Source organism: Athene noctua, chromosome 5 (assembly GCF_965140245.1).
Source record: "Athene noctua chromosome 5, bAthNoc1.hap1.1, whole genome shotgun sequence".
NCBI classification, from domain to species: domain Eukaryota; kingdom Metazoa; phylum Chordata; class Aves; order Strigiformes; family Strigidae; genus Athene; species Athene noctua.
This window is the reverse complement of record NC_134041.1, coordinates 49,162,789-49,190,287: the sequence shown is the minus strand read 5'-3', so window position 1 is coordinate 49,190,287 and position 27,499 is coordinate 49,162,789. Positions and strand designations below refer to the sequence as shown.

The 27,499-nt window shown below is 36.7% G+C and overlaps 2 protein-coding genes across 2 annotated transcripts in view; one reads left to right on the top strand and one right to left on the bottom strand.

Annotated features, from left to right (window-relative positions):
- Positions 1–1,030: 1,030 nt before the first annotated feature.
- LOC141961005 (protein FRA10AC1 homolog) lies at positions 1,031–25,922 on the bottom strand. The gene is made up of 14 exons (XM_074907458.1): positions 25,663–25,922; positions 21,283–21,359; positions 19,211–19,303; positions 19,082–19,127; positions 17,558–17,634; positions 16,798–16,881; positions 16,232–16,316; positions 10,428–10,473; positions 6,192–6,305; positions 5,149–5,191; positions 3,528–3,652; positions 2,888–2,926; positions 1,480–1,564; positions 1,031–1,170 (listed from the first exon to the last, which is right to left on the bottom strand). Exons 1-14 carry the CDS (start codon positions 25,693–25,695, stop codon positions 1,128–1,130), a joined length of 990 nt encoding a protein of 329 aa, XP_074763559.1. The 5' UTR covers positions 25,696–25,922; the 3' UTR covers positions 1,031–1,127.
- A 328-nt stretch (positions 25,923–26,250) lies between these two features.
- Positions 26,251–27,499, top strand: part of LGI1 (leucine rich glioma inactivated 1) — a 35,375-nt gene continuing 34,126 nt past the window's right edge. Inside the window, exon 1 of the mRNA XM_074907448.1 lies at positions 26,251–26,420. The gene's annotated coding sequence lies outside the window, so the exon portion shown is untranslated. The remainder of the gene's footprint in view (positions 26,421–27,499) is intronic.

Genomic DNA, 27,499 nt, shown 5'->3' with positions numbered 1-27,499 from the left:
GCATCTTCCACATCAAATCCATATTATAAATACTTTCTATAAATATATCTACAGTAGGAAGTATTTATCAAAAATATATTTTATACAACATTAATTTTCCTCAGATTAACATGAACATTTAAATGAAAAAAAAAAAGTTTGTCCTTTACATCCAAAGTAATTTTCATCCAACAAAAAATAGCCACTGCAGCTATTCATGTGCAGACTGTTTATTTGGAAACGTAAATAAAGATGTTTAAAGATGTGTTGCAATTCAAAGAGGAAGATGAATCCAGTAAGTTTTCTCAAGGAATATTCATTCTTTAGTTGTATATTTAGGATTACACTTTAAAGAAGGATTAACATTCAATCAATGTTAAAGAGATCAGAAACCACAAACAACATATAAGTCACATGAACATCTCCAGTAGAAAGCCACACACTTTATTTTTTACATTAAAAATTTCACTAACCAACCAGATTTTATAAGTGGAATTATAATTAAAATCTGAAACAATGTCACAATGAACCAAACTTTTTTAAAAAGCAGGGGAGACATTTCAGATATGGTTTACTTAATTCAAGCAAAATACATATTTGATAAAAACTGAAGTTCTGCAATAGCATTTGAAAATACTTACAGAAACTAATACCTGACTATTAAAGTCTACATGACCAATAAACTTAAGGCTCTTAACTCCTGTTTAATAAATTAGAAATATGACTATATTAAAGTGTATGGCTTTAAATTAAGAACAGAATCTTCCAAAATGCCCCTTTACAAAAATCTGGCAATAACTGAAGTTTGGAATAAAATAAAAAGCAGCCAACTTCCATGATGTAATGTCAATAAACTATATTCTTGTTTGTTTACATCCTTCCTACTTTTAAGTTTGGGTGGCATATATCTTTTGCACTGAACTGAAAAAAATTATTTCTCGTATTTCATGAGTATAGTCTACCATAAGAAAAATGAAGTTTTTAGATCTGAAGCCTTCTAAAATATAATCTACCCAAATGGTTCCTATGAGTGACTGTAGGAAAGGTATGATGGCAAAAAGAGGTCTCTGGTCTCTAATTATGATGGGATTTCCAGACTTTCATCTTGACAATCCATGAAGAAAATCAACCTACATCAATTTCAAGTTTCAGAGAAACAAGTCTTGAAAATACTCATCAAACTCTTCCTCCCTGTAAAAAAAAAAAAAAAAAAAAAAAAAAAGTCAAAGAAAGTTCTGCTTTGGATTTGTACCTAGAAGATAATCTTCATATGAAAAAGATTTAGCAGACTTCTGATTAGAATTTTTAGCCGGTATAGATCATTTTGACTTATTCACTACACTCCAATACCCTTCATATTTCCCTATCTGTGCAATAGAAGTGACATAATTTGACATAATTTGTCAGAATAGTCTTCAAAATGCTCAGGAAAAATCTCTGCCTTTGCCGTTCTGAATGGATGCTGTTTTACTAGTTACAAGTTCACTAGATCAAACCAACCGTGATTTTTCATCTGCTTCTTCTAGAGGACCTTTCCAAAAGTCAGCATCTGAAGGGCCATCTTGTACATTGCTGTTATCTGAATCTGTAAAAAAATTTAAAATGCTTATGAAATAAATTTTAAAAGAATTTATAATTTTTAAAATGTAGATGGTATACTGCTAGGAGCAACATTTAGTTGTAACCATGAGAATAAAAAGAACACTTTACTGTGCATAAAGTGAAAATGAAAACATTTTCCAATGTTATTCAATACAGAATCAAAAAGACTCCTAGATATCATGAACAAATATTTTGACCAAACATAACAACAATCATGTCAAAACACTGATCTTGATACAACAGCAGCATAGCAATTTGTTTCTAAAATTAAGGGTTTATAATTACAACCCCAGAATTACAATACAGTTTCAACTCATGATATTAAATGAATCAATTACTTTACTTCTATTTGAATGACACCTTTTATCAATTGCGACTTATCAGTGAAATTGTCAGAAAATATGGATTACTGCATAACTGTTTCATGTAACTATACAAAAGGAGTGAAAACCAAAAATGAGATGCACTGATCTAAAACCCCCCAATTTTCCAGTAGCAGCTTTCCTGACAAAGCAGAGACTTTGTGCATGGTAAAAGTCATAAGAACAATGCTTCAGGTCTTCCTGAAGCTGGGAAAACCTAGGTGCTGAGGACATTCCTAAAAATGTATAGCACAGCAGAGGAATCAGTGGAAACACTGAATCCCTTCTAGACAGTCTGCAGCAACAACTTGCATGACCAGGAGACGGGGCTTGTTTCATCAAAAAAGAAACTGGGACTGGAATTACTGAGATACAGAGACAACCACTGCCTAAGGAGTCACTGAGAGTATCTACCCACAAGTAGGTCTCTGCGGTACTTACAGGTGGTAGCTGAAAAATACTTTAAAGTCCAGGATTTATTTAAAAATCTATTATTTTTTGAGCAGAGTACATATTACTATCATTCCTTGAAGGGAAATGTAGCAGTTATTTTATTGGAAAAGTACTTTCTTTACACAGCACATATTTGCATACCTAGACCTGTGCAATTAACAATGTACCTATTTTTGCACCCTCTACTCTTTTTTGGAACAACATGACCTCTCATTTTTCTGATTATTTCCATTCTGTTACCTGCCCACATTTTTATTCCTTACTTAAACTTAAAAGATTTCCTTCTTTAAATTCCTTACAGTTTTTCTCCAAGAATTTGTAAGTAATTATTCTGACCCTTTATATCTCTGCTTGTTTTCACATAGCATTCTTATAATCTTATAAAATATTAAAACTGCCAGTGAATAAAACTAAGACCAATGACAAATGACCATGAAATAATACATCTTATTACAAAAACATAAAATGCAGAAGATATTAAAATACATTACCTTTATCAGAATTATCTGAATCTTCTGAAGAAACCTCATCTGGAAAGAAACACCATTTAAAAACAGTAGGTTTATCTTGGTTTTATCCATTATCTTAAATTGTTTAAAAGGATGTTTCTATCACAACATATTATAAGTAAACATGTGCAAATGCACACACCCCCCATACGTTCAAAGAAAGCAAGCAAACAGATTTTTTTGCATGAGTTCAAACATCATCAGTTTGAGCTCAGATATATTATCCTGAGATCTGTGGTTTAAAAAAGGTTATCTAACATTTCCACAAGGCTTTCAACCCCGCAGCCTCAAGGAATGAAATACTTGTCTTTTATGGTATGCAATGTCCAATCCTTGGACAAATTTTTCTTACAATGCATATTTTTCAAAAGGTGCTCCCTCTCTGTAAAATATAAGAAATTTATCTTTTTTTTTTTCCCTTCAAATTTATCATTTTTGTGCACCTAGGAAATTCTACCTAAGAAATTTTGACTACCCGTGTTACACAGTCAAGAAAATTACATATCTATATTTATACATAATTATATATCTGTATCTACACATATGTAGCTATAGCAAAACTAAGATTCAACTAGCATATCTGAATATTTCAAAAACTGAAGGTCTAAAATTTAAAATTTACCTTCATGGGTCTTTTTTTTGGACTTCTTTTTTGCTGAACAAGATAATTTTGCTTTCTTAACTTTTGACTCTTTATAGTTCGGTGCAGCTGTCCCTCTTTTCTTGTGCACTTTGACTTCTTTCCTCCTTAAAAAAATGAATGTAGACCTTCTCTATTATATGTACTCCTCAAGCAACAGTAAACCTTAAATATTTAATTCACTCAAACAGTTGTCTTTTTTTTGAAAGCTATCACTAGTTAAACTGAAAAAAAAATAGTTAAAATGAAAAGTGCTACAGAAACACTAGAGCTCTATAGCTAAAGACAAAGAACAGGAAATGCTAAAGATGCTTAAATGACACTGATGCAGGTAACAAACCCAGTGAATTGGCAATGAAAGATTAAATAAAGAAAATAATTTTATAACATGCCAAATTCTTATTTATATTGAAATCTTATTTTATATTTTAGCAAACAACTTTGTATATATGTAATGAGAAAAAACACAGTTAATACAGGTTTTAAAATATATTTTCGTATTTGATCTGGACAAAACCTGAGGTAGAAGAATCTCAAGCCTAAGAAACTGCTGCAGACCAAAAGCCTATGTATTTTATCTTTAGCATTACTTATATAAGCTTATTGTATGAACATAGGCAAACTTTTTCCTGCTTCTTTACACAAGAAAGTCACTAAAATTGTTTCAAAGTATTACTCCGCAGCTGACAAAGTGAAAATGTTTGACCACGCTTATTCTGAATTCAAGTGGTTTTACAACTTTAGTTCCAAAAAGAAGGAAGACAAATCAAACTAACCTGTGTTAGTTAAATCTCCTTCTCAATATGTACCTACACAGTGCTTTAATGAAACCGAGTATGAATTAACTTTTAAAATGGATTAATTAACTATCTTGGATATATCCATCTAGACATGCTTTTGATTTGTGTTACTTTAAAAAAGAAATCATCATTTCTTAGCTCAAAAGTTTCCCTGTCATATGCTTTTCAGGTAATTGTACAGCCTAATCACTGAGCCATGCAACTAAGTTAAAGCCACACTGGGATTCAGAAAATCATAAAAACTGAGTATCAGTAGTTGTGGACTTCAGTAAGATTACAAATTTAAAAAAACAAATTAAATCTTAATGCACACATTCTATAGGTTCAAAATCCACTATTTTTCTCTCCTAATTAATAAGTGATTTTCAAAGAAGAAAAAATACTCAAATTCAAAATTTCAAAGCATAGATACTTGACTCACACATAAATCCAATATTTTTAAGAAAAGGAAAAGTATTAAAGCTATTACACACAACAAAAGAGAAAATAAAAAAAGGACAGAGTTTTGTATAAAGTTTCAGAGAAGAAAAATAATCACTGGGCTGGAATTAAGCAAAGGAAACTTTTGTGGGGGTGGGGATGGGATTCTTCCAGTTTGAAGGGTTTTGTACTTTCATTAGCACAACAATATTTAATTCTCAATAGTGTCAAGCCAGTGACTTTCTAAGAACTCCAGAAGAGAATCTGTTTCAGAATAAATGAAGTTCCTAATCATCTAGCTGAAGCTTTCTCCCTATATGTTGTTCATCATAACTGTAACCTATCAATAATTCAGCACCCATATTTTCAAAGTATTTCATTACCGGTGATGAAAATTTAGTTTGGAGGAACATTCCGGACATAGTCCTGAAAAAGAGAAGATGAGAACATTACACTCATGTATTTGATAAGCATAATTAACAAAATTTACTAATACATATATAAAACTAGATAGAACACCATCTTCCAATTTCAGTAGCTTTTCCTTCAAAACAAAAGTTACAATGTAATTGCAGCCAGCATTGAGAAAAATACCACGTTAATCTTCAGTACAAACCCAGATTTTACTAAACCTAGAGAAAGACCACAGGTTTAACACTGGCAACTCTTCATAAAAAAGTATCAGTGCTTATCACGTACAGATATCCCATTTTATGGATCTTTGTGGACGGATCAAATTGTGCTACAATTATACCAAAAGTCTCTTAGAGCTTTATCAGTGACCAAGTGCTAACACATGGAGTGTCTTACGCACAAAAGAAGAAACACCATCAGCTTGTTTCACACAAAGTAACTGTAAACTGTGGCAAGTTTAATTATCTGATAAACATATCAAACTCTACACAATACTGAGTAAGAAAATCTCACTCAAGAGGCAAGAATGGAAAAGGCAGTGATTTAATTAAAGTTAGAATTTTAGAAAAACTTAAGTATTAAAAATAAAAGCAGTAGAGCTGAACATGTGCAAGAAGTTGTCTGGTCCAAAGCCCTGACTCCTAATCCATGTAACTGATTAAGCAACGGCAATGATGAAACCCTCCTTCCAATGCAGTATTGTCTGTTAAAACCAGACATGCTTGTATACAAAACAGCTTATAACCAGTTATTCTAATTATTATGACACCACCAATTATACAGCATGAATTGCCCAAGCTGGAACAACTCTGTCATATATAATGATAATAGCCATTCTCTCTAAATCAAGACCATCATACTACCGGTAATTAATTTAACCAAATTATCTCTTATTCAGCATTTTACATTTTGCATTAACTAATAACATTATCATTGGGTCTCACTTGATAGCTTTTAAAGCACAAGATAGGTGTCTTCTTTTAAGTGTACATATCTTGAAGGGCTGACTTACTCAATTTCACAAGTGCATTCCTCTTTTCACCATGTTCAACGTAACCAAAATTCACTTCCCAGCTCTTCAGGCCTTCTTTTTCATCACAGTGCTTGTTTCCACAGGAAAACTGACCTTTGAAGAGGTCAAAAAGAGCAAACTGTGGTTCAGTGATTAACATGCATAGGTTTGGGTTATTATTTCCAGTTTTGCTCAGTTTTTGCTTTTGATTTTCTCTTTATTTCAAAGAAAAAAGCACAAATCCAAAAGTAAACACCTAGATTAAGGAAATTATAACAGATAATGACAAAGTAATCTTTGTCAAACTTGTCTAATATTGCGTATTTGCAAAGAAAACATAACTTGAACTGTGTTTTACAACATACAGATGAAAGCATATGTTATGAAATAATGGGCCTAATACAAATCTGAAGAAATAAGTGTCACTAGGATACTTTCTATATCCTGAATGATTATTTACTTAGCAGAGGATGATGGATCAGGAGGTGTGATTCAGACAGTCATGTTTAGTAACATCAAACTACTCAAAGTATCGTTCTAATGTACAAAATTAAGATGCCTATGTTCTTACTACCTTACTAGCTTACCTGATATACTGGACATATCATTTGTATTCTAATGACTTTTCATAAACACTTTTCTTTTAAGAAAAGGAAATCCAGCTCTATGAGAAACCATACATTAGCTTTAAAAGCTTCCTTGGGTTTCTTATGTTAAATACAACGCTGTTTTAAAATCAATGTTGTTTACACCACTGGATTCTCAATATTGCAGTAATAAAGATACATATATTTCCTTTGCAGAAGACTGATTTGTATGCAGAGCTGGAAGTAAGGATGTGTATTAATAGGCTCACAACAAGGACTGTTGGTGAATGATTAACCTCAGAACATTCTGCTTAAGCTGCTAACTAATAGATCAGCAGTGTCCTCAGATACTTCAGTTCTGTGATGTAAAACCACTTGCAATGCTAACACTTGAACCATAAAAACCCCAGGACTCCCATTAAAAAAAAAAGTTTTAAATTGATATACATTAAGTATGTTTAACCCTATATAAGATATGACTATCATGTCATCAGAAGTAATTTATATCCTTTATAAAGAAGTAAAAATCTACAAGGAAAAATTTATACTATATAAAACTTTCTGGAACTTAACCAGACTCTGTTTACTTCACATCTTCTGAAAAAAAAAACACGTATTCAAACCTTGACTTGAATACATAATTCCACTCTTTCTGAAGGCTTTTTCAGCAGTATTTATTACTCTAGTACATCTGACTGTCATAAAAGCATTAAAAAAACTATTTTTGCAAAGTAAGAAATTATAATCCCCATCGTATATATGGAGAACCCAAGTCAAAGGGAACTACAAACCAGATTATTCAGTACTTGAGACATGACTTTTCCCACAGTTATATGTCCAAGAAAGGAAGACACAAAAACCAGCGTGCCAAGAGGAAAGTTACATACTTTAATTAGTGAGAAAAATATATCTTGAAAATTCCATTTCCATCTTAAGTTTTGTCACCTTGCTATAAGCTTCAGGGAAGTTATTGCCTTCATGTTCAGAATTATAACTCATGTTCAGAAAATAATCTTACTCTTAACTGTATGCTTTCAAAAACTATTAGCACCTTCTGCTTCTTGCACAAGAGCAGAATAGGTGGAAAATATAAGTACTACAAGCTAAATAAAGCTCTGAAAATTAAATATACTATCTACAGAGCCAAGAATTTTAATAAATTTTGATCACAACTCAGATGTACCAGGTGGTGCACTATCCAGGTACTGATACCCTGCCTATTTTCCATGGAAGAAATTACTACGAAAAAGTAAATGGAAAGAGGTTTGGAAGAACATTTGTTTAAATAAGGTAAAACATATTATATGTGTATTTATACTATATAAAATAGGCTAAGAAAGACACTACTATGGTAAAAGTGAAATGTTAGTGCAATGAAATAGTAAAAAAATTGAGAGTAGATCAATTTGCAGGTATTAAACCCTATTTTTCTAAATCATATGTCTGGGGTTTGGTTTGGTTTTATTTTTTTTACTACTTAATCTACAAATAAAGTAAGTAGAAAACAGCACATATGCCCACATCTTCAGCTTTGCTCTTTCTGCATATTGCTGAAAAAGTTCTATTTCATCTCTACCCAATGAACTTGTTACCTATTTTCCTATAGAAAACTTTTACCACTATAGCCTTTTGCCTTTTTACTTTAAAGTTTTATGCCATTCCTTACTATTCATGCTTTGAAAGTAGAGAAAAAGTAGTTAGGAAGTCATGTCAAATGTATTTTTTAAATAGCTTAAAAGCTTTTCATTTCAAGGCTCTATTTTCAGACCAACTCACGTGCCTACTTATTCACTGATTTAAAGTAGGGTTTGTACCTTAAGATTTCAATCAAGAAAAGGCCCGTTTTGTGGAACCATTTATTGAAACTAGCAATGTATCACATCATTAACCGCCATTAAAGTTACATTTTACAGCAGTCTCCAATAGGACCTTCTTGCCTATAGCAAAAGACTGGAGTGAGAAAGAAAAGAAAGAAATAATCTGGCATTTACAATTAGTAATACAAGCGATACGACTCCATGCACTCATCCTAACCCTTCTTCTCCATAACCTTACAAAGACAGACACTGAAAACAAAACAATCAAATGGGAGTAACCCATTCCTGTCTTCCCTTCTTAACATGCCTCAAACCAAAGTACAATCCACCAGCAGTGGTTCTCCTCACCACTATTAGTGCACAGCTGAAATAAGCACATGCTCTCCCTTTTTTAATGTGAATTATCAGACAGGTAGGTATTAATGCTTTATTACATTTAAATAAAGCAATTTATATTACCGATTTATACTTAAAAACAGCAAAAGAAAGGCATTAAAGACTCAGGCCTTTTTAAAGTGCATTTGAAACTGTACTTGAAAAGAGCATCTAATACACAAGGTTGAATTCTTGTGCCCCTTAGTGGTGAAAGATACTATTTCTCAATTCTTACGTTCCAATTGCGCACACTCCATTAGGATTTAATTAAAAAGCTTAAAACATGTAATTCTCCAGTTTATTCCATATTTTTAAATATGGAGTACCAGATATTAGAAGTACAATGCAGCTTTAAATTCTTTTTCCCCATTAAGATACAATTGTTCATAAATTAGTCATTTCCCAATTAATTTTAATTATCTTTTTAAAGCATTTGATAAAGCATATATCAAATGTAACTATCTGTTAATATAATCTATATAAATATAAATAATATAAATATAATCTATATAAATATAAAGTGCAGAATGCAACATATGACTACAACTACCTTTAGGAGCTCTAACCTTTATAGCTTAAAAACCCCCACCGTTAATGTTCACACTTCCTCCTGTGAAATATAATAATAATTTAAAAAGTCTATTTCTAAATTCTTGTAATATATTACCATGAACAGAGCTGTTTACAGAACTGTTCTGATCAACAGTATCACTCCATGCAATTTTCTTGCATGTGCATGCATGACTTCTGAAAACCATATGTATGTGTGAAGATCTACCAACAGTAACAGCAACACATTCACATCATTTTCTTGCTTGTTCAGCTACTTGAAAAAGTCCATGCACCCAGGCCATGGAATAGACACCACAGTGCAAAGTCCCAGTAACACATTGGTAAGAACTCACACACAGAAGCAGCCAGAATAATCTACTGATTTAGAAACAGAACTGGGAGACATGACAACCATTCCCACCGAATGCCACTAAAGCTTTTAAAACCAATTTAGCCTAAAACAGACATCACACATGGAACTTTAATTAAAAAGTTAACATTTTGCAAAACAGCACTGGAGAAACTGTTAAGAATATTATTTCCTAAGGAAATGTATTGATTTCAATTTAAGGTATCAAAGACTAATGAGGTAACATAGAATGACTGGAGTAAAAGCAGCTGAAAAACATATCCATGAAATTCTACATTATCAAATGCATTACGCTGGTGTTCATTGCACATCTGACCTTGTGAAAATAAAGCATATGTTCTCTTAATTTTAATATATGCAGATCATTGTGCACTCTAGATCTACGTGGCATAAACCAGCAAAGTTAGAAGTTAGGTCAATTTATTATCCATTATTATCTGAAAATCTTACCGGTATTGTCAAATACTATCTCACAAAATTATGTCAAAACACAGTATCAAGGAGAAATGTAATATAAAATGAAAGACAGCATTACCTTTTCCTGAAATTACTTCTTTCTCATGTCGCCATCTAAATCCAAACTGTTAAGATAAGAACCAAAATTAAGTTGTGAAAAGTCAATGTATTCAGTAATGTACAGACTAATTTCAGTTAATTGGTGTCCTTCATGTGGTTCATCCATTCAATCCTGGTTAGTAAAATTTAATTTCTTTCTCTATTAAAAATATGTCTGCCTCTGCACACCAGAATGATTCCAATTCACACATGCAATTCAAATTGCAGTAGATGCTGTTCAGTACTGACCAGCAACTTTCTAAAAGGCTTCATACCAGGCAGAAGAACAAATAGGAAATTAGGACAGACTGACTTTACTAGATACTTCACTGCAATTTGGTTCACACTACAAACTGAGAAGACCACCGGAATACTGAAAAGTCATATTAGCACATATCAATGGATTGCCTCTTACACCCTAAAGACTAAGACAAAAACAAACAAAAAAAAACAAACAAAAAAACCCCAAAACAAAACCCAACAACTAAGTTGCATTTCCCTTTACATTGCCTAGAAGCTTCACATGTAGATAACACATCTACTATTTTTGTTTTCTAGTAGAATCTGCTTCATCATCTCAAAATGCCAAGTAGGCTAGGTAAAAGATTGAAGAGGGAAGGAGTGAGAACAGTCAATTTTATTTTCACTAACAAGTAGAAAGAGTGGATTAAACTGAGAGGCATACAACTTCTTCAAATAGGGCTATCTTGTATTTTCATTTAAAATTCATCGACACAGGGTAACAAGATAAAATTGCTGCTCTGTAAGCAAAGCACGAAAGACTCTGAACATCATGTTAAAAAGATGGAGAGGCAAGAAGGGAAAGAAGGGTTACAAAATCAAAGAGGTACAAATACAGCTGCAAAGCCCATCTTTGGCACCTGAGTTCCAAAAAACCCTTTGGAATATGAACCTTCTCTTGGCATACTCATAGACTGAACCCACAGAAACATGCATTTTGTAGATGCAGTGGCATAAATTCTGTATGGACTGATTTTCAATGTTTTTAATCTAATTTTAAAACACTGTACAGAAGTCCTGATATCTATTGCTGTGTATGGTCTTTAATGTTGATTTTTTAAATAAATCATAACAATTCTTTATCTGAAGAGCAACAGCATGGAGTTCTCATGCATGAAGTGGTATGTGGTTCAAAGATCAGAAAAAACAGGGAAACGGAAGGTTTGGCTTTTAAGAATGTGCAATACTAGCATATAAATGCTTTGCACCTTAATAACAAAGCTGAAAAAAATGAACAGAAAGACATCGGTAATCAACTGTTTTGTTGGCACTGATTTTCCCCAAGTCAATATATTACATAGAAGATGTCTAAGAAAACTAAAAATTTGTACACCAAAAAAATATTTAGCTCTGTAAATCAGTCCCCAAATTTTCAAACTGGTATTATAACATAAACAATGTTTTCACACCTACTGGTTTTACTGATAAATAAATCACAGAAGATCAGGTTCTGGTGTGTTGAGTTTATACTGTGTATGATGAGAGTTTTCTAAGGCTGGATCAGGCTGTGCTTGGCCTACTCTACAAATTGACAGTGTGGTCTGAAGTACCATTACACCACTCACACTCCAGCCAAACAAAAATTAAGCAATTGTAAAAACCAAGAAGTGTGCTGAACAGTTCAGTGAAAACAGAATGTAAACTACATCCGTAAATGTAGAATTCATGATGGAAACCAGCTGATCCAAAGCCTGATGGCAATTGTTTTTGCTTTTTTAAAGGATATTTGCTGTTTTACAGTGTATTCTGATTCTGAAAAGCTTGTGATGCAATTGAAAAATACTGCAAGTTTACAATTAAACATCAACAGTATTTTTTAGCACCAATTTTGCATGTGCGTACTGCTGGCAATAGAGTACAGAACAATCTGACCTTATTTGCATGTTTGCTTTTTCATAATCCATCTGCTACTTCACCAATCACCAAGTTATCCATGCTCACTTTTGCTACTGAAGTAGACTTTTATACAAATTTTCCATCACAGTCCAAACTTGACTCAACAAGATATAAATCAGATTATTATCCTTGCAGAGTATTTTTTAAATAATATTGAGAAAAATAAGCAAAATAGAAACAAGGAGGGAGCCAGAACCACCTGTAGTGCATCTAGGACAAAAGTCCTCATCCACATTCATTTTGCCATTCTTCTACCAACTAGTGGAAAATGACCAAGGCTAAGAAGAAACAGTAAAATAAAAAGTAAATACAACTGAATTTCCTTAACTAAGCTAAAATATCAGGATCAGATTAAACTATATAGAAAAATTAAAAATTAGAGTAGAGTAGGTTCCTGAATAGTCAGCCTGAAATATTAAGGAATGCAAAAGCATTGTCAGCAGACAGCATATACTCTGCCTCATAGTCTTTGTTAAACAAGTTCAACAAGATCCTAAATGAGCTATTTCTACAAGGTAGACCAGGACCAAGTAGAACAACTCCAAAGCAGATATGTTACAAGAGTATCAAATGGCTAATATAGTAAGAAATGATAGCTTTAAAAATGTGAAAGACCATTTAATATCCATAAACAGTAACATTCCCAAATTACATATGGAGTGCTTGTATAATATGCATTGGCTGCAGCAACAACCAACATGTTCACAGTCACCTCTTCCATAAAAAATGTATTAATTTAGACAACATCCAGGAAAAATACCATATTTTTATTTTCACAGGAAAGCTTTTAATGCTGAAAAACAATGATAAAAATGAACATATTAACACTACCAAGTGGAAGACAAGTTGGCCTAGAAACCTGAAAATTATCTGGAAACGAAAACAAAAGAATAAAATGGATTCTGTTTAATGACCAGGCGTCAGACAGATTTCATTTCTTAGCAAATAGGAGACATTTTCAATCTGTTAAGCTACAAAAGAAAGCAGAGACAGCAAATATGAACCCTTCTAGGAAAGTAAGACAGCAAAGAGAACAGAACATTTCTAGTCCAATGCATATCAAAGTAAAACTTACATGCAGAGCACTCTCCCCTACTCCACTGCAAAACTGACAATAGAGCTAAACTATCTGACAATACAGACAGTCCTTTATCAGCCTCAAAGCTTGCAGACAAGATGCATTGAAGGTTCAAAGACAACATTGACCTATAAAATTCTAAGAAGTAACAGACCCATCACAAGCAAGAGCTATCAGAGCACACTCTTCCAGTGTCTCTAAGCAGCCTCACACCAGAGGGTACCTTGGCATTTCTCATTAAAGGAGAAGGAAAAAGATTATGCATCCTAACTACACAAACAAGAGTGGGATTGTGGATCCCAGGGTCCAGTCTGCCTGTGGTGTCAGCAACCAAGGTGAGTGCAGGTGTGCAAGTGAGTGTGTGAGCACCAAGCCAAACTATCCACCAGCGATGTGAAGAGGCCTGGGAGTAAGGAGGGTGAGCAGGTCTCCACCAGCCAGTTCTGGTGTGAGAGCACCTGTGTATCTGTAAGGATGAGAGCACAGGGGGATCTGCTGTGGGTCCAGGGGAGTCCCAGCCACCTCTACACACATATGTGAGTGAAACAGTCTGAACTAGCGACTGCAGTGCAGCTGTGGCCTCAGGAGTTCATATATCTTGGGGCTTCTTACGTTACCTTTTGAGCTTTGGTCTTTGACAAGTGCTCTGCTTATTTTCCAGTCCTTAAGAGAGCCCCTCCTATGAAACTGGTCCTTATAATTATCCAGTACTTAGGAAAACTGTCTTTTTTTTTTCCAGAAGTTCTAAATAAGATTTGAGCTACAATCTCTATGCAGAGGTCTTTAGAAGAATTAGCTGGCTCAAAGATTCTGCCTAGTAGCAAAATAATTATAGTTGCAATAAAACAGATGTGCAAGTCTCAATGTATGCAAAATATATATTAAAAACATGATAGAAAACTATCTCCAACTTTACTTTGGCACCACCTAGCAGGATATAGAATCATAGAAGCGCAAAACAGCTCAGGTTGGAAGGGAGCTCAAAAGATCATTTGGTCCAACCTTTTGTGGGAAAGGGAACCTAGATGCGATTATCTAGCACCCTGTGCAATCGCATCTTGTAAACCTCCAATGATGGGGACTCTACCACATCGCTGCGGAGGTTGTTCCAGTGAATTAATGTTCTCACTGTAAAAAATTTCTTTCTTGTATCAAAATGAAGCATCAGCAGCAGCAACTATCATACAAAAGGTTGGCCAGCTGAGATGCTTGTTACATACCCTGCAGCTCTGATAGCATCAGCACTGCAAAACAGAAAGCATGAGGAGCTAAAGATATCCAACTTCCAGTTTCTGGAAATGCAGAAAAATAATCAAGGCAGGAATAATCTGAAAGCACAGACTGCATTCCATTGGCGTGAATGGGATCAGCAGTTTATTTCTGACTTCCAAGAAAAAAAAATGCGTTGACGCCCTTCTATACCAAACATGGGCATGGATAAATCAATAACTGAGAAAAATCTCATTTTTTTCTATTTTTCTAAGAACTTTTAAGAAAGGACTCTCATGTGGTCAGAACATATTTGAGAACAGAAATCATAACCTGAGATAAGAGAACAAATTATATGATACAGCAGTTATGCTGACACAGCAATTCCAAAAATACAGGTAATGACTTACGAGCATAAATAGGAATTTTGAGCGACCTCAAAGTTGGGACAGCCACATTTGAAGTCTGACAGCGAAAACACTGTTCACACAACACACACACAAAAAGTAAAAAAATAAAGGGAACTGGGGCTGAACAGTTTCCCACAAAAGATAGCAAACATATGGAAACTTGGCACAGTAGTGAAAGAAACAAAACATGCTCAAGGGAAAATCAGTAGGGGGTGGGGAAGAGATTGGGGGATGAGAAACAGCTATAGGAAAATAAAATCAAATTTACTCAAAAAAAAGGAGGGAAGACATCTACAGCATTGCTTTTTGTTAATTTAAATTTAATTTTTGGATTTTTCTGTTACGGTTTTCCTTAGAATGCTATCATCTTTTCTGTTTCATATTAAGAATTTAAGCCCAGTCCTTGCAAATACCAGTGAATGTAATTTTCAGTATTACAGTCTCAAAGAACATTATATAGACACCGTTTGCAGGGCTGGGTTGTTACTATGTGCTAACAACACTAAGGTGCATTTGAGTTCAGCAAAATCACAATAGAAAATTCACGTATTCTTTTTGACTAAGAGGTCAATCAGTCAAAAACTTACAAACAACAAATGCTGTTCCAGTTAAGAAGAAAAACTGGTGCTGGAATTGGGCTGTTTCTCTTAAGATATTCTATTTATTTAGAAGGAACATATAAATCCTGTTTCCATAAACACAAAAAAAACCACCAGCAAAAGATGCTGACTTAGAACAGACATTTCCAAATTGTTTCTTCCAGCATTCAAGTACAAAACTCTCTCTTTTTAGACCCTTTTTTTAAAAAAAAAAACAACTAACATTCCCAGGGATTTTTCAGGGTTCATCTACTGCTTCTCTCGAGGCAAACTTCTCTAGCCTTCTCTACTTAACCTCTCCGCATTTTCTGCCTTTCTTACACACAATGTACCTCTTCATAAAACACCATCTTACAGAAATGCTCCTATTCCCACAGAAGCACATTTTTGGGGCAGTGACAATGCTTGGATTCAAACTGCTGCTGCTTATTGAATAACTTGACAAGTTCTCACAACTCTTTCTAGGGAAGGGGTAGTAACATTCCGGTTTCACAACATATTCACAGTCATAAGGCAATTTTAAAAAGGGACATAGATTAAAACCAAGATGATTTACAATAATGACATGTACCTTATTCTCTTTGTATCTGCTGAGATCAGCTATACAGTATTCTTTGAACAATTTATCATAATATTTCTTTGCAAGCCTCTTCTCCCTATAAAAAAAAGGTATTTTTAAAATTAAATATAGAACATGATACATTAATTTTACATTGTAATGACATTAACAAGACAAAGACATGCTGTTTCATCCAAAGAACACAATTTGCAGAGCTAGAAATGCAACAGGAATACACTAATCGAGCTAAGGGGTAACTTCCATGAAACTGGGCAAATACATCTAAAATATATCTACAGCACAAATTAAACTATGTTTTTTCAAACTAGGCTTCCTTCAGAGTTTTCAGAACAGTCATTTGGATCTCAGAGAATGTACAAATAGTTCTTTCTATCAGCAATTCATTCTGCCACTGAGCAATATTACAATATGAAACACCTCCTAAAAGCCTTTTATTTTTAAATGCATTCAAGATCAAAGAATGATCACTAAGCCTGCACAGTAATTCTTAGTAGGGGACACCACAAATTTAGTACAAGTGATCTAAAAATAGCATGTTCTATAATGGTTCCAGGTACCAGTTCATGTCCACTTCATCTTCTTCATTCCATAGGAATCTATGATTTTCTCTGATAACATCAAGATCCGTCTTGTCATTTGCTCTATAAAAGGGAACATTTTTTTTTTTAGTTCAATGTAACATTAAAATGAAAATTCAGCCAAATAATAATTTGGTAAACATCAGTATCTCACAGTTGTGATCTCCACCTCACTGCATAAAGGAATATATTGCTATGCAATAAGACTATAAAAATTTTATTCCGTGGCATACCTTTTCCCAAATAAAAAATACACAGTGGAAAATGGTCACTGAAACTGTGGATGACTTGACCCTTTCTGAAAATACTTTCTATACTTTTTACTGAAGACAGTAATGTTAGAAGGCATAGATAGTTCTGAAGGTGATCATTATTCTGGACAGTGGATAGCAATTCTGCACATTTCAAAAGTATTTCAGATTGTTATTTTGAAGGTACTGCCAGGTATCTCTCAATGTACCCTCAATTAATGCTCACCTGTCATCTTTCCTTTTACATAACAAACCAAGAATAATTCAGCTCATGGTAAGTTCTTATGTAAAACTAAGGTGCAAAAAGAAACAAGGCAATTCTGTGTTTTGGATATTTACAATGACTGTAATTTGTGATCAAAATAATTAGTAATTTGATACACAGCCACATCCTCACCTCCCCCCCTAAGCTATAATACATAATTAATGGCTTTACATAACAGGGGAGCTTTAGGGGCACAAAGAGAAAGATCGCTAATGGTACTCACCCAGAACGTCGGAAATCCTCTATTTTGCCACCATAGTATAAAATGTAGTCATTCACAAACTTTTTATGTCTTTGATACTGAATAAACCAACTAAGGATTGTTTCAGAACTTATCTTCTTTTACTTTACCACAGTTTAAAACTAAAAAAATAAAACCTTGTTATGTACTTAACGGAAAGATTTTTTTTTCTCAAAATCAGTGCTGTAATTTCCAGACAGACAGATATTAATTATCAGTTTTTACTTAATAACCTCTCATAAAAGCTACTTTCCAAATACAGGAATTCAAGGCATTTCCATCTTCAAAACCTCATTCAGCTGCCAGACCTTTATAAAACTGTCCTCCTTTACGAAAGATGCTCTGTATGCATATACACAGAAACTGGGTTCAATTTTTTTCAGCTGTAGTTTAGGCAATAGCTTCTTAGTACTGCAGTTTTGGTTTAAAAAAGGTTTGTGTTTTTGTGTTGTAAAAATAGTCTGGCTACTAAAATGGAACAAATTTATTACATTTTACCATCAACATACAAATAAAAGTTATCTGCTTTACTTTGGAGATGAAAATCATAGAAAAATATAGAATACTTTTTTTAGAACACTTTGGCCTCAGAGACATCATTTGAAACACATTTTGTACCATAATTTGAGAAAAAATATGTAGTTACTTAGTCAGAAAATAAGCATTTTCACCAAAAAAAGCATTATATATGGCTAATTTAAAATATTTTCAATTAACTTGTATAGTGTTTCTGAAGCAGCAAGTGAGGAAATACACAATGGATTCTGTAGCCATTCTAGAATATATGGGCTTTTCTGTGGCTTATGACAATCTACAATGTCAGTGGGACTGATTAAGATACATTCCCTTTACAGGCATACAATGGTTTGTATAGCATCTGGCCAAATTCTAAGCAGGTCAGAAGTTACTTTCTGTTTAACAGAGTTTCCAGATTTAAGTAAGTCTTTGCATACTTAATTAGTCTTTACTTTCCTATTTATTAATTGTTAATGCAGAAGAACAGCTATTTAAACAAACAAGGAACTGATGGTATTTCAGATACACTCCATCAAAGCATGTAATGACTGCCCCAGGTGAAAACTAAATAAAAGGAGAAAGGTTGTGATCTAAATAAGGTATAAGACTTTTGAATTATCTAATACATTCTTAAATTTCCAGTAGAAATGTATTTGTCCAAAGATAATAGCAGCCTTATATAGTTATGTTCTGTATAAACTCAACTGAAAGAGGAAAGTGTCTTTGTGCCAGTTTAAATAAAATTCACTGCATAATAATTTTGTCCCAAACAGAACAAACAAGCACATAGGAAGAATTTGGAAATACTCAGCTGAGTAGAGGCATTCTCAGAGACATCTCAGCAACAAAAAGAAGCTAATTTGGAGAACAACTTAGTATCTGGTGCCGCACTGTCAACTGCTATGATAACTGAGAAATCCCACTATTGCACTATAATGCATAGCCTGCGCCCCATCTTCAAACATGTAGAAAAACTAAATAGAAGGATACGGCATCCATTGCTATCAAGTGAAATCTTCTTTTTCTTGCTTCTTCCCTGTTAATAACAAACATGTTTGAGTGAAAGCTATCTTTACATTAAGTGAAAAATGGCTCGCAAAAGCAATAGATAAAAGATACCTGTCCCATTCTTCAGCTGCGAATTGTCTGTGAACCACACTGCCTTGTTTTGCTTTTTGGAATGGCTTTGTCAGAAGGCCATCTTCCTTTACACTAAAGGTAGGGGGGAGAAAGGAAGAAAAGTTAGTCAAGAATTTTTCATACAGAAAAAAATTTCCCTATGCCAAACTTTGCACTAACTTGAGTAACAAAAACTGTTTATATTGCTAGTTTCAACATGAGTAAAACCAAACTTCAGAACCAACATCAGCTTAGACTTTGCTTCATTGGCAGAACAAGACAGGAAAGGCATTTGCTCACAGTTAGTATTTAAAGAAAACTGCTTAAAACAGCAATTTGTAGTATTTATTTTGATCAATATTATCACTACAGAACCACAGTGAAGAAACCCTGAAGATTCCTCAGTTTCACTCTATGTTTAAAGTCCCCTATAAATCAGAGTTACACAGCCAAGTAGGAATAGAAAGGACAGTATGTTCACTGAGTAAGTGACTGCTAGTAACCCTATCCCATTCTTTCATGGTAATGTCTCAACACCTCATTAAACAGCTCTGCCTCTCCTAGTGTAATCACAAGAATCACTAATTTAAAACTTAAACTGCGTTGCGAACCATACTTGTCAGTGGGTGGCTAAAAATACTTTCAGAATTCAACAAAGTAATAAAACGCTAAACATAAAGTGATGCCCTTTAGCTAGTAAAAGGTGTATTTAGTTAGTTTCATTCCCCAAAAGAGGTGAAGAAAATATTTTTTTCCATAATTATCAGCTGGCAGAAAGAATGGAAATCAGAAACCTGTAGAAAGCAAGACAGGGAATTTATATTTCAAGCTATGGATTGCTCAAAAGGATCTGTAGGCACAAAATTCCCATAACGAGACTCCATAAAACAGCAATATGGAGAAAACTTAAGACTAATATTTTCCTTAAAGTGAAAATAAATATTATCATAGAGCAAGAAAAGGATATATACCTATACAGTGAACCCACATAAGAGCCCTACTAGGAATCAGCAATACTATGCCAGAACAAGAGTAATGATGTTATTTTTTAAAGGCTCATGATGATTAGTTAATATTCCACCTAGGAAGTGGAATAGTATAATGTGTAATGGCCTTTTAAAGAAAATGAAAACTGAACAAAACTAGTCACCATTTTAATGGAGAACAGCTATATTTATAAAATAAATGGAACAGCACAATGCCTGCTATTATTCCAATGACTAAAACCCAAATTTTTTTTCCCAGAACGCAGTCAGACCCTACAAAACCCATTCTTTCAATTTTATTACAAAGGAAAACATGCAAGAGTCGTAGGAAAGTCTCCAGAAAGCCTTCTTAAATAAAGTCCAGTAACAGAGCAAAGGAGAAACAGGAAAAGGTAAGAAAAATATATGCATAATATAGGCAAAATATTCAGTACAGTCCAGAAAGTGTTGAAGGACTATGTGGCCAAAGCAAAATCAATACATAAATAAAAATCTTAATAATAGAATGAGATCAGACTACAAAATTCAAGGTCACTAATTGTGTAAACCACTGAAAGAACTTGCAAAGGCGATCTCAAACAAGAGATGTGTAGTTACATTTCACAGATTGACTACAACACAATTCACCAATTCCCAAGTCTCTTCTCAAATTAAATAGTAAGTAGCATCCATTCTTCACTTCCTCCAAGCAGGTGTTTCAGATCTACAAAGCCTGCTGCCACTTGGCCTTTTTTGCCTTGCTCTCTTAGCAGTTCCATGTGTCCTGATGGATCACAGTGAAGTGAACAGTGCAGCCAAACGCCAGCAGTTGACACTAATGCTCAGAAAAATTAAACACTCTGCTCTGAGAACTGAGGGACATACAGACACCAGATGGACATGGCAGAACGGATCTTAATCAGCTGCCCCTGGGAAACAACATGCTTTGGCAAGCTTAACTTGAGGAGATGCAGGATCAGAAAGATTGATTTTTCAAGAACTATTTCAACACCAGACTTCACATACCACAGCATAATCTTTTATAGACAGCAATAGGCCATTTGCCCAAAATACATAATGCAAGGTGTTAATTCTGTACCACATTACCTTTTAGCCTTTTGCACAGACTTCTCTCCATTCTCCTCATCACTAAAATCAGAATCATAGCCTCCACAGCCATGTGCCTGAAAATACACAACACAGTCAATACACCTGCTAATGTAATATGGACATGGCATAACTAGAAATTAGTACTATCCATCATGCATAAATAAAATAGCAAAAGACAGAGAGCAAGTGAGCAAGTGCAAATTCTCACATATGTCTAAACCAAATCAAATTCAACAGACAATGCAGAGTATATTCCAGATAACACAGGGCAAAGAAAGACACAGTCAGTCTGTCAAAAGATCACTTTACAAATAATTTATATGCAGATGTCCCCATATTTAATCTTCACATAGATGCAGATAACCAAAAGTATGATAAGCATGTTTGGTCTTTACTTTCAATCTCTCTTATGTAAGAAAAAGGTGAATATTTTCCGCAGCAGCTCCTTTCAGAGGGCTGGAGGACAGCAACTGCTTGTGCCCACATCATAAACAAAGATGAGAACAAAAGTTTCTTGGGCTGTGGTACAACATTACATTGGTAGCTGGAAAGCTGATAACTAAAATACAAAATAACAATATGCCTACAAGAATGTACTGGCTAATCAGCACAACATTCCTACCATGAAATGACATCTTTTTTTCCCACAGACTTTGGGACTACAACATTGTCAAATTAACGCATATAAGAAAATCTAAATATCCTATATCTTAATGCCATCAAACAATCAAGCACTGACTGATGTCCAGATGTATCACCTCCATTTTCCAAGGCTCAGTTACAAGTCCAACTCTTTCAACAGAAGTAGTGGCTTAAGTAGATCCCACCTCCTCTCCCTCATCCTACCCTAGTACCTTCCTTCCCATTGCTCAGTTATGGTTGTGAAACTACACATGAACCTGCTCAAACAACTCACCCAAGTTACAAAGGATCCTATCCAAAAAAGATTATTTTAGCCCAGGTAAGTATCCTGACAGTTCATCCAGAGCCCCCCAACCAGCTACACCAGCCTGCTGGAGAGGTAGCACAGAAAGAGAACAACCAGAGCTGGGAGCTGTGCAAACCAGCACTGACACCAAAAAAGCATTTACACAGCTGGAACATTTACACAACTGAGCTAAAAACAAGATGGGTGGTTATTACACATCTGCATGAGGAAAGGTTTGACACATACTTCCTAAGTATCTTGGTAATTCAGACTGTGGATGAGAAAAGAAACTGGGTTAGAAAACCAGTATATTTGATTCAGCATTGCTGATTCCTCCATCACCTACAACCATACTCCTCCTCAGATAAAAATCTGTGAAAAAAAAAAAATCTTCAAAAAAGACACATCTCTTCAGGATGTTTTTGATGAGGTGCCTTCTCTTGATGCAAATGCCTCCCAGAAATGCTGTGCTGGAAAGTCAGCTGTATCCTCTACTGACATCAACAACTGGTGTGTGTCGTGCAGAGTATGTAAAACACAATCTTGTCACACTGCTGGTGAAGGACTGATTTTTAAGATTTTTTAAAAATTATTTTTATTAATAATAATAAACTGCACCTTTTTTCCTTGCTTTAATACTGTAATGTTCCTTCCACTCTAACTCTTCTGCAGATGACATAGCTCTCATCTATGTATATATTTGAACAAAAGCAAATCAGAACTTCCTGATTTGCCTTTATGTTTTTTATTTCCCAGGAGACACAAAAAGTATCAGTTACCAAAAAAAATACACAGCAGATATCTGCAGTGTCTGGTGTAAGTGGGCCTCATGCCCTGGCAAAAGAGCAGCAATAGTGTAATGTCCTCCCAGCACAGTCCTGTAATAATACATGGCTCAGATGCAGGTCTCCTCACTGAGGCGGTTCTAACAGTAAGCCTGTCACTACTTTAATTAATTAAGTTTATGTGGTCTTTAAAAAAGGCTGAATACATTATGAGCGTGCAGCAAACATATTTATACTTGGCATCTAAATTTTAAAGATACCATGGTAATCCAGTAGTATATTAAATGGCAAAAGTAATGCTTCTGAGATGAACACTTCCTTCACACTCAAAAGGGGAGAAAGTCCAAGCCAACACAATGTGCATGAAAGTCAACATGAGACAGATGACATGTAAAACAGGTAAGAAGAGAAAAGCACGAATAAACATTTTCCACAAGTGGTTGCCCTTGGATGATGGGCCCCAGGAATGAAGTAGACATACTTGGTAATCAACTCCCAACTGATTCAGGGAATGACTCAAAAAAAAAAAAAAAAAAAAAAAAAAGGCAAGAAAAGCTGCTCAGCTGCTCCAACAGAGTCATACTGCAGGGCTCTGCCTTCTGGAAAGCTGTGACTGTGAATATAAGGACAAGCATGGCTAAGGGCTAGGTCTTAAGTGAATGCTTTTCTGACAGAAAAGCTCTTCACGGCTTCGGCCATTCCTCTGAATCACTACAATCACTCAAAGATAAATTCAGAGTGAAAAAGAGTACAACCCATGTCCTAACACTTCTAGGTCAGCCCTTCAAAGACAACAGCAGGATGGGCAGGTACTGTACCGAAGCTGAGTTTGACATCAGGAGCTCCCGCAGTGCTGGATGGCACTCCTGGAGACCAGGACTGAACAACTACTGACCTGATGCCTTAGGGCATCAACAAGATGACCTGACTTTTAGGTAGAACATAAAAATGAACTCCACCGAAGAATGTCATCCATAAATGAATCTTTCAATTTTAGAAGGAAAGTGTAAACTGAGACCGGCTTAATGTGAAACTTCAAGACTGATTTCTCCCTTTCTCCACAAAAAAAGCCAAATAACAATCCCAGATAAGGAAATTGTATTTAATACTAACTGTAGTTAAAGAGGGGCAGATAGCAAAGCTTTGTGTCCAAGCTAGTAGATTTAATACACATATGTTGACACAGATATGCAAAATTGTCAAGAAAATTTAAAAAAACTACTCTCACTATTTGATAAACTTTAATATAATGTTCGCTTTGATAGAACTCAGAATGCTCTTAGTAAATTAGTAGGGTAAACCAAGCATTCTATCAAAACATGAACTTGAAAGCTACATAACTTAAATGGTACAGTGTGTTTTGTCTGTTGCATCAGTTCTGAAATTTTTTTCTCCAAACAAAACTAACTGAAACCATAGAACTGAACAAGCACCAATATGGTTTGGGATACATTTAAGTCACTGACATTTCAGCAATCCCAACGTTTCAGATTAATAGCAAAGCAGATTCCGGAGACAGAACCAAGCCCACTAATTTAGGGCTCCTAAAAAACAGCAAGTCAAAACCAGTAAACATACAAACACTGTACCCAACAGAGGGCAGACAGAGGAGATGTCAATACAGGACACTGCAGGCTCCCCTGCACAGCATTTACAAGTGTTTGCATCCAGCAGAGGCACCTCCTTTAACCCTCTCCAATGGGGTAAACACACATTAGTGAAATGGACACAAGCATCGTGTTGACTCCAGATCACAACACACAGCTGAACAGAAAAAGACAGTCTGAAAAAGTAAAAATAAAGGGCAAAACAATCCTACACAATATTCCAGTTCATGGCTCATAACCTGAGCCCTAATCTTGCTACTCCCCTCACAAGTGTCACTCCCATCCTTCCCTTTATCTACCCAGCACACAGATCTGTGCTCGTGTCTGCTCACAGCCCCAGTGGCCCAAAACAGACCCAAGTGCTCATTCCAGAACAACCAACCTACTCTGGAAGGGACCTAGAACAGGGCTTGAAGAGCCATCCGGGCTGGATAAAGGGCACCACGCCGCAGGTCAGCCTGCTTCACTGCAAAAAGCTCTTCCCACCTTGGTGGTGTCTTTGTGGCTTTGCAGACCCCACTCTGGGAAAAAACCCGAGTAGGTACAATCGGCTTCAAACCTACTCCTCCTTGTAAAACCAGTTACAAGGAGTATCTGTATATACTGTACAGTGAACACCCCTAGCAAAGAGAAAAGATACCCACTAGATACCGCCCCTTTATTAAAGCTCTAAAACTATGAAAAGAGACGCAGTAGTTAAGGGTAGGTAACAGTAACCACGGTGAGGAACAGAACTTTGTGGGGCTCCACGGAGGAAAATCACACTGAAAAGCGGCCCGTGTGGCTTCTGAAGCCGTTCTCATGCCTCGAGAGCCGTCCAGCCCTGCGGCCCGCCAGCTCCGTCCCGCCACCACCGGAGCGGCCCACAGGCCGCAGGCCCCCAGCTGCCTGCCCCCGGCCGCCCGGGGAGGGGAGGGCAGCTCAGCCCTCTCCCCGCACAGGCACGGCCGGGGCCCTCCGCCAGCCCCACCCCGCCGCGATGGAGGCCGCGGCCTCCGCCGAAGCCTGGCCGCCGCGCGCCCCTCCCCTCCGTCCCTCCCTCCCGGGCCCCACTCACGGCCGCGGCGAGGCGCAGCTGGCTGGGCACCATGGCGGCGGCGCGGGGAGCCGGCGTGGGGCGCGGGCCAGGGCCGTCTCCGCCGCCCGACCCTGCTCGCCGGCCGCGGCGCTGCTCCGCCGGTCGCTCCCGCGGGCTTCTCCCGGAAAGCGGAGGCAGAGGCGGAGCGGGGCCGCGCCGGGGCCTTCCTCCCGCCGCCGCCGGCGGGCGGCGCGGCGCAGGGCAGCGGGGAGCAGCGGAGCGCTGCGGGGCGCCGGCGGGCGGGGGAGGGCGAGGGCGAGCCGCGCCGGCAGGGCAGGGCAGGGCAGGGCAGGGCAGGGCAGGGGAGGGGAAAGGCGCTCATCATGTTTAGGGGCCAGGGGAGTCTCCCTGCCCGGGAAACCGGTGCGCGGCCTCGGCTGCGGCGGTCTCCGCCTCTGGGAAGGTAGGACCTGGCCGTGGCGGCTGCCAGAGAGGCCTTAGCGAGCCCCTCTCGTCCCCGTCCTGCCTCGCCCCGGCAGTACCCCCGGAGCTTTCGGAGGAGCTGAGCTGGGGCGGCGGGGAGGGTCCCCCGGGGAGGGGTCGGGGAGGGGTCGGGGAGGCGGGGGTCGCTCTGGAGGAGGCCTCTCGGGGAGGAAGGGCCCTGGGCGGCCGCTCCTCGGCGGGCAGGAACTGCCAGACGTCCCCGGGTCGGGCTTCGTGCAGTAGGTGTGTGCGCTGCCCTCACCGCGGCACAGACCCCGTCCACAGCCGTATTAACGCCCGGGCAGCCTCGCAAGGTAATATGTAACATCGATTTCCACGTGTTCTAGCGGTTTCTCTTTTCAATCGCATCTCGCAGTTAGGAGAAGGAAAGGCAATACGTGACCCAGTTTCTCTGCGAGGACCGACAGCAACTGGGTGATATGAGTTAGGGAGCCAGTGGGTTGCATCAGAGAAAATAGCTTTATAAACTAAAACTGTTTTCTGATAAGGTATCTGGGAAATACCAATCTTAAGCATTAAGTCATCAGATACAGCAAGTAGCTGTCAAGGAGTTGATACTGTTTCCCATCAAACATTAGGGCGCACAATACCTGAACCAGCATTTTGACTGCCGAGGTCTGAAGTGCTTTAATCCATCACAGTTGCTTCTGGACTGTATTAGAGTTTCCAGCAGTGTTATTGATTCCTGGAATCTTAAACCACAGATACACTTAATATAAGGAAATTTTCAAAACTGAAATACTACTACTGTCATTGTGATATATAAGTTGTACCTAGTTGCTATTATGCAGTAAGGCAATCACACACCATAGTTGACAGTCTACCTCCATACCTTGGCTACTGAACCTCAGTTTTAAAAGCAAAAGTATTTTTTCTCTTGACCTAGTATTTGTGTCACTCATTATGTTGTTATCATTCTGAAGGGATGTGAAGGTGATGCTAAAGTGTCCTGTGGAAAGGAACTGAGTGGCAGTATGGTTGTTTGAGTGTGTGCACTATTCTGCTGAAGTCCTGATGATGTGGCCCGTTTCCTCTGAAGGGCAGAGACTCTGTTGCAAAAATGGAATTATCCTAATTAATAATTTAAATATCTCGAAATAAATAATGTATACACATGAAGCTGTAATATCAGGCATCTTTTTGTTGTTCCTTTCTTATGGAAGTGACAGGCTGCTTTAGTGTGAATGAATCCTTACATGATTCGGGAAACTGGGCCAACATACCATTGATTATGCACTTTGAAGGAAAGTGGTAAAGGTGGAGGAAAGATTTACAGTTCTTGAATCTCTTGGCATTGTGTTGTGTGTGTTGTGGCCGCAAAAGCAGGAGCCTGCATATAGTAAAAATAAAGTTTCTGGGACAGAGGAAAATT

What these genes read in the sequence shown, in the direction of transcription:
- LOC141961005 (XM_074907458.1), bottom strand. Translation starts at nt 25,695, where the DNA reads ATGGTGCCCAGCCAGCTGCGCCTCGCCGCGGCC. An exon ending in GCAGCTGAAGAATGGGACAG is followed by an intron (nt 19,128 to 19,210) that starts GTATCTTTTATC and finishes TGTTATTAACAG; the next exon opens with GGAAGAAGCAAGAAAAAGAA. An exon ending in AAACTAAATTTTCATCACCG is followed by an intron (nt 3,653 to 5,148) that starts GTAATGAAATAC and finishes CATTTTTTTAAG; the next exon opens with GAGGAAAGAAGTCAAAGTGC.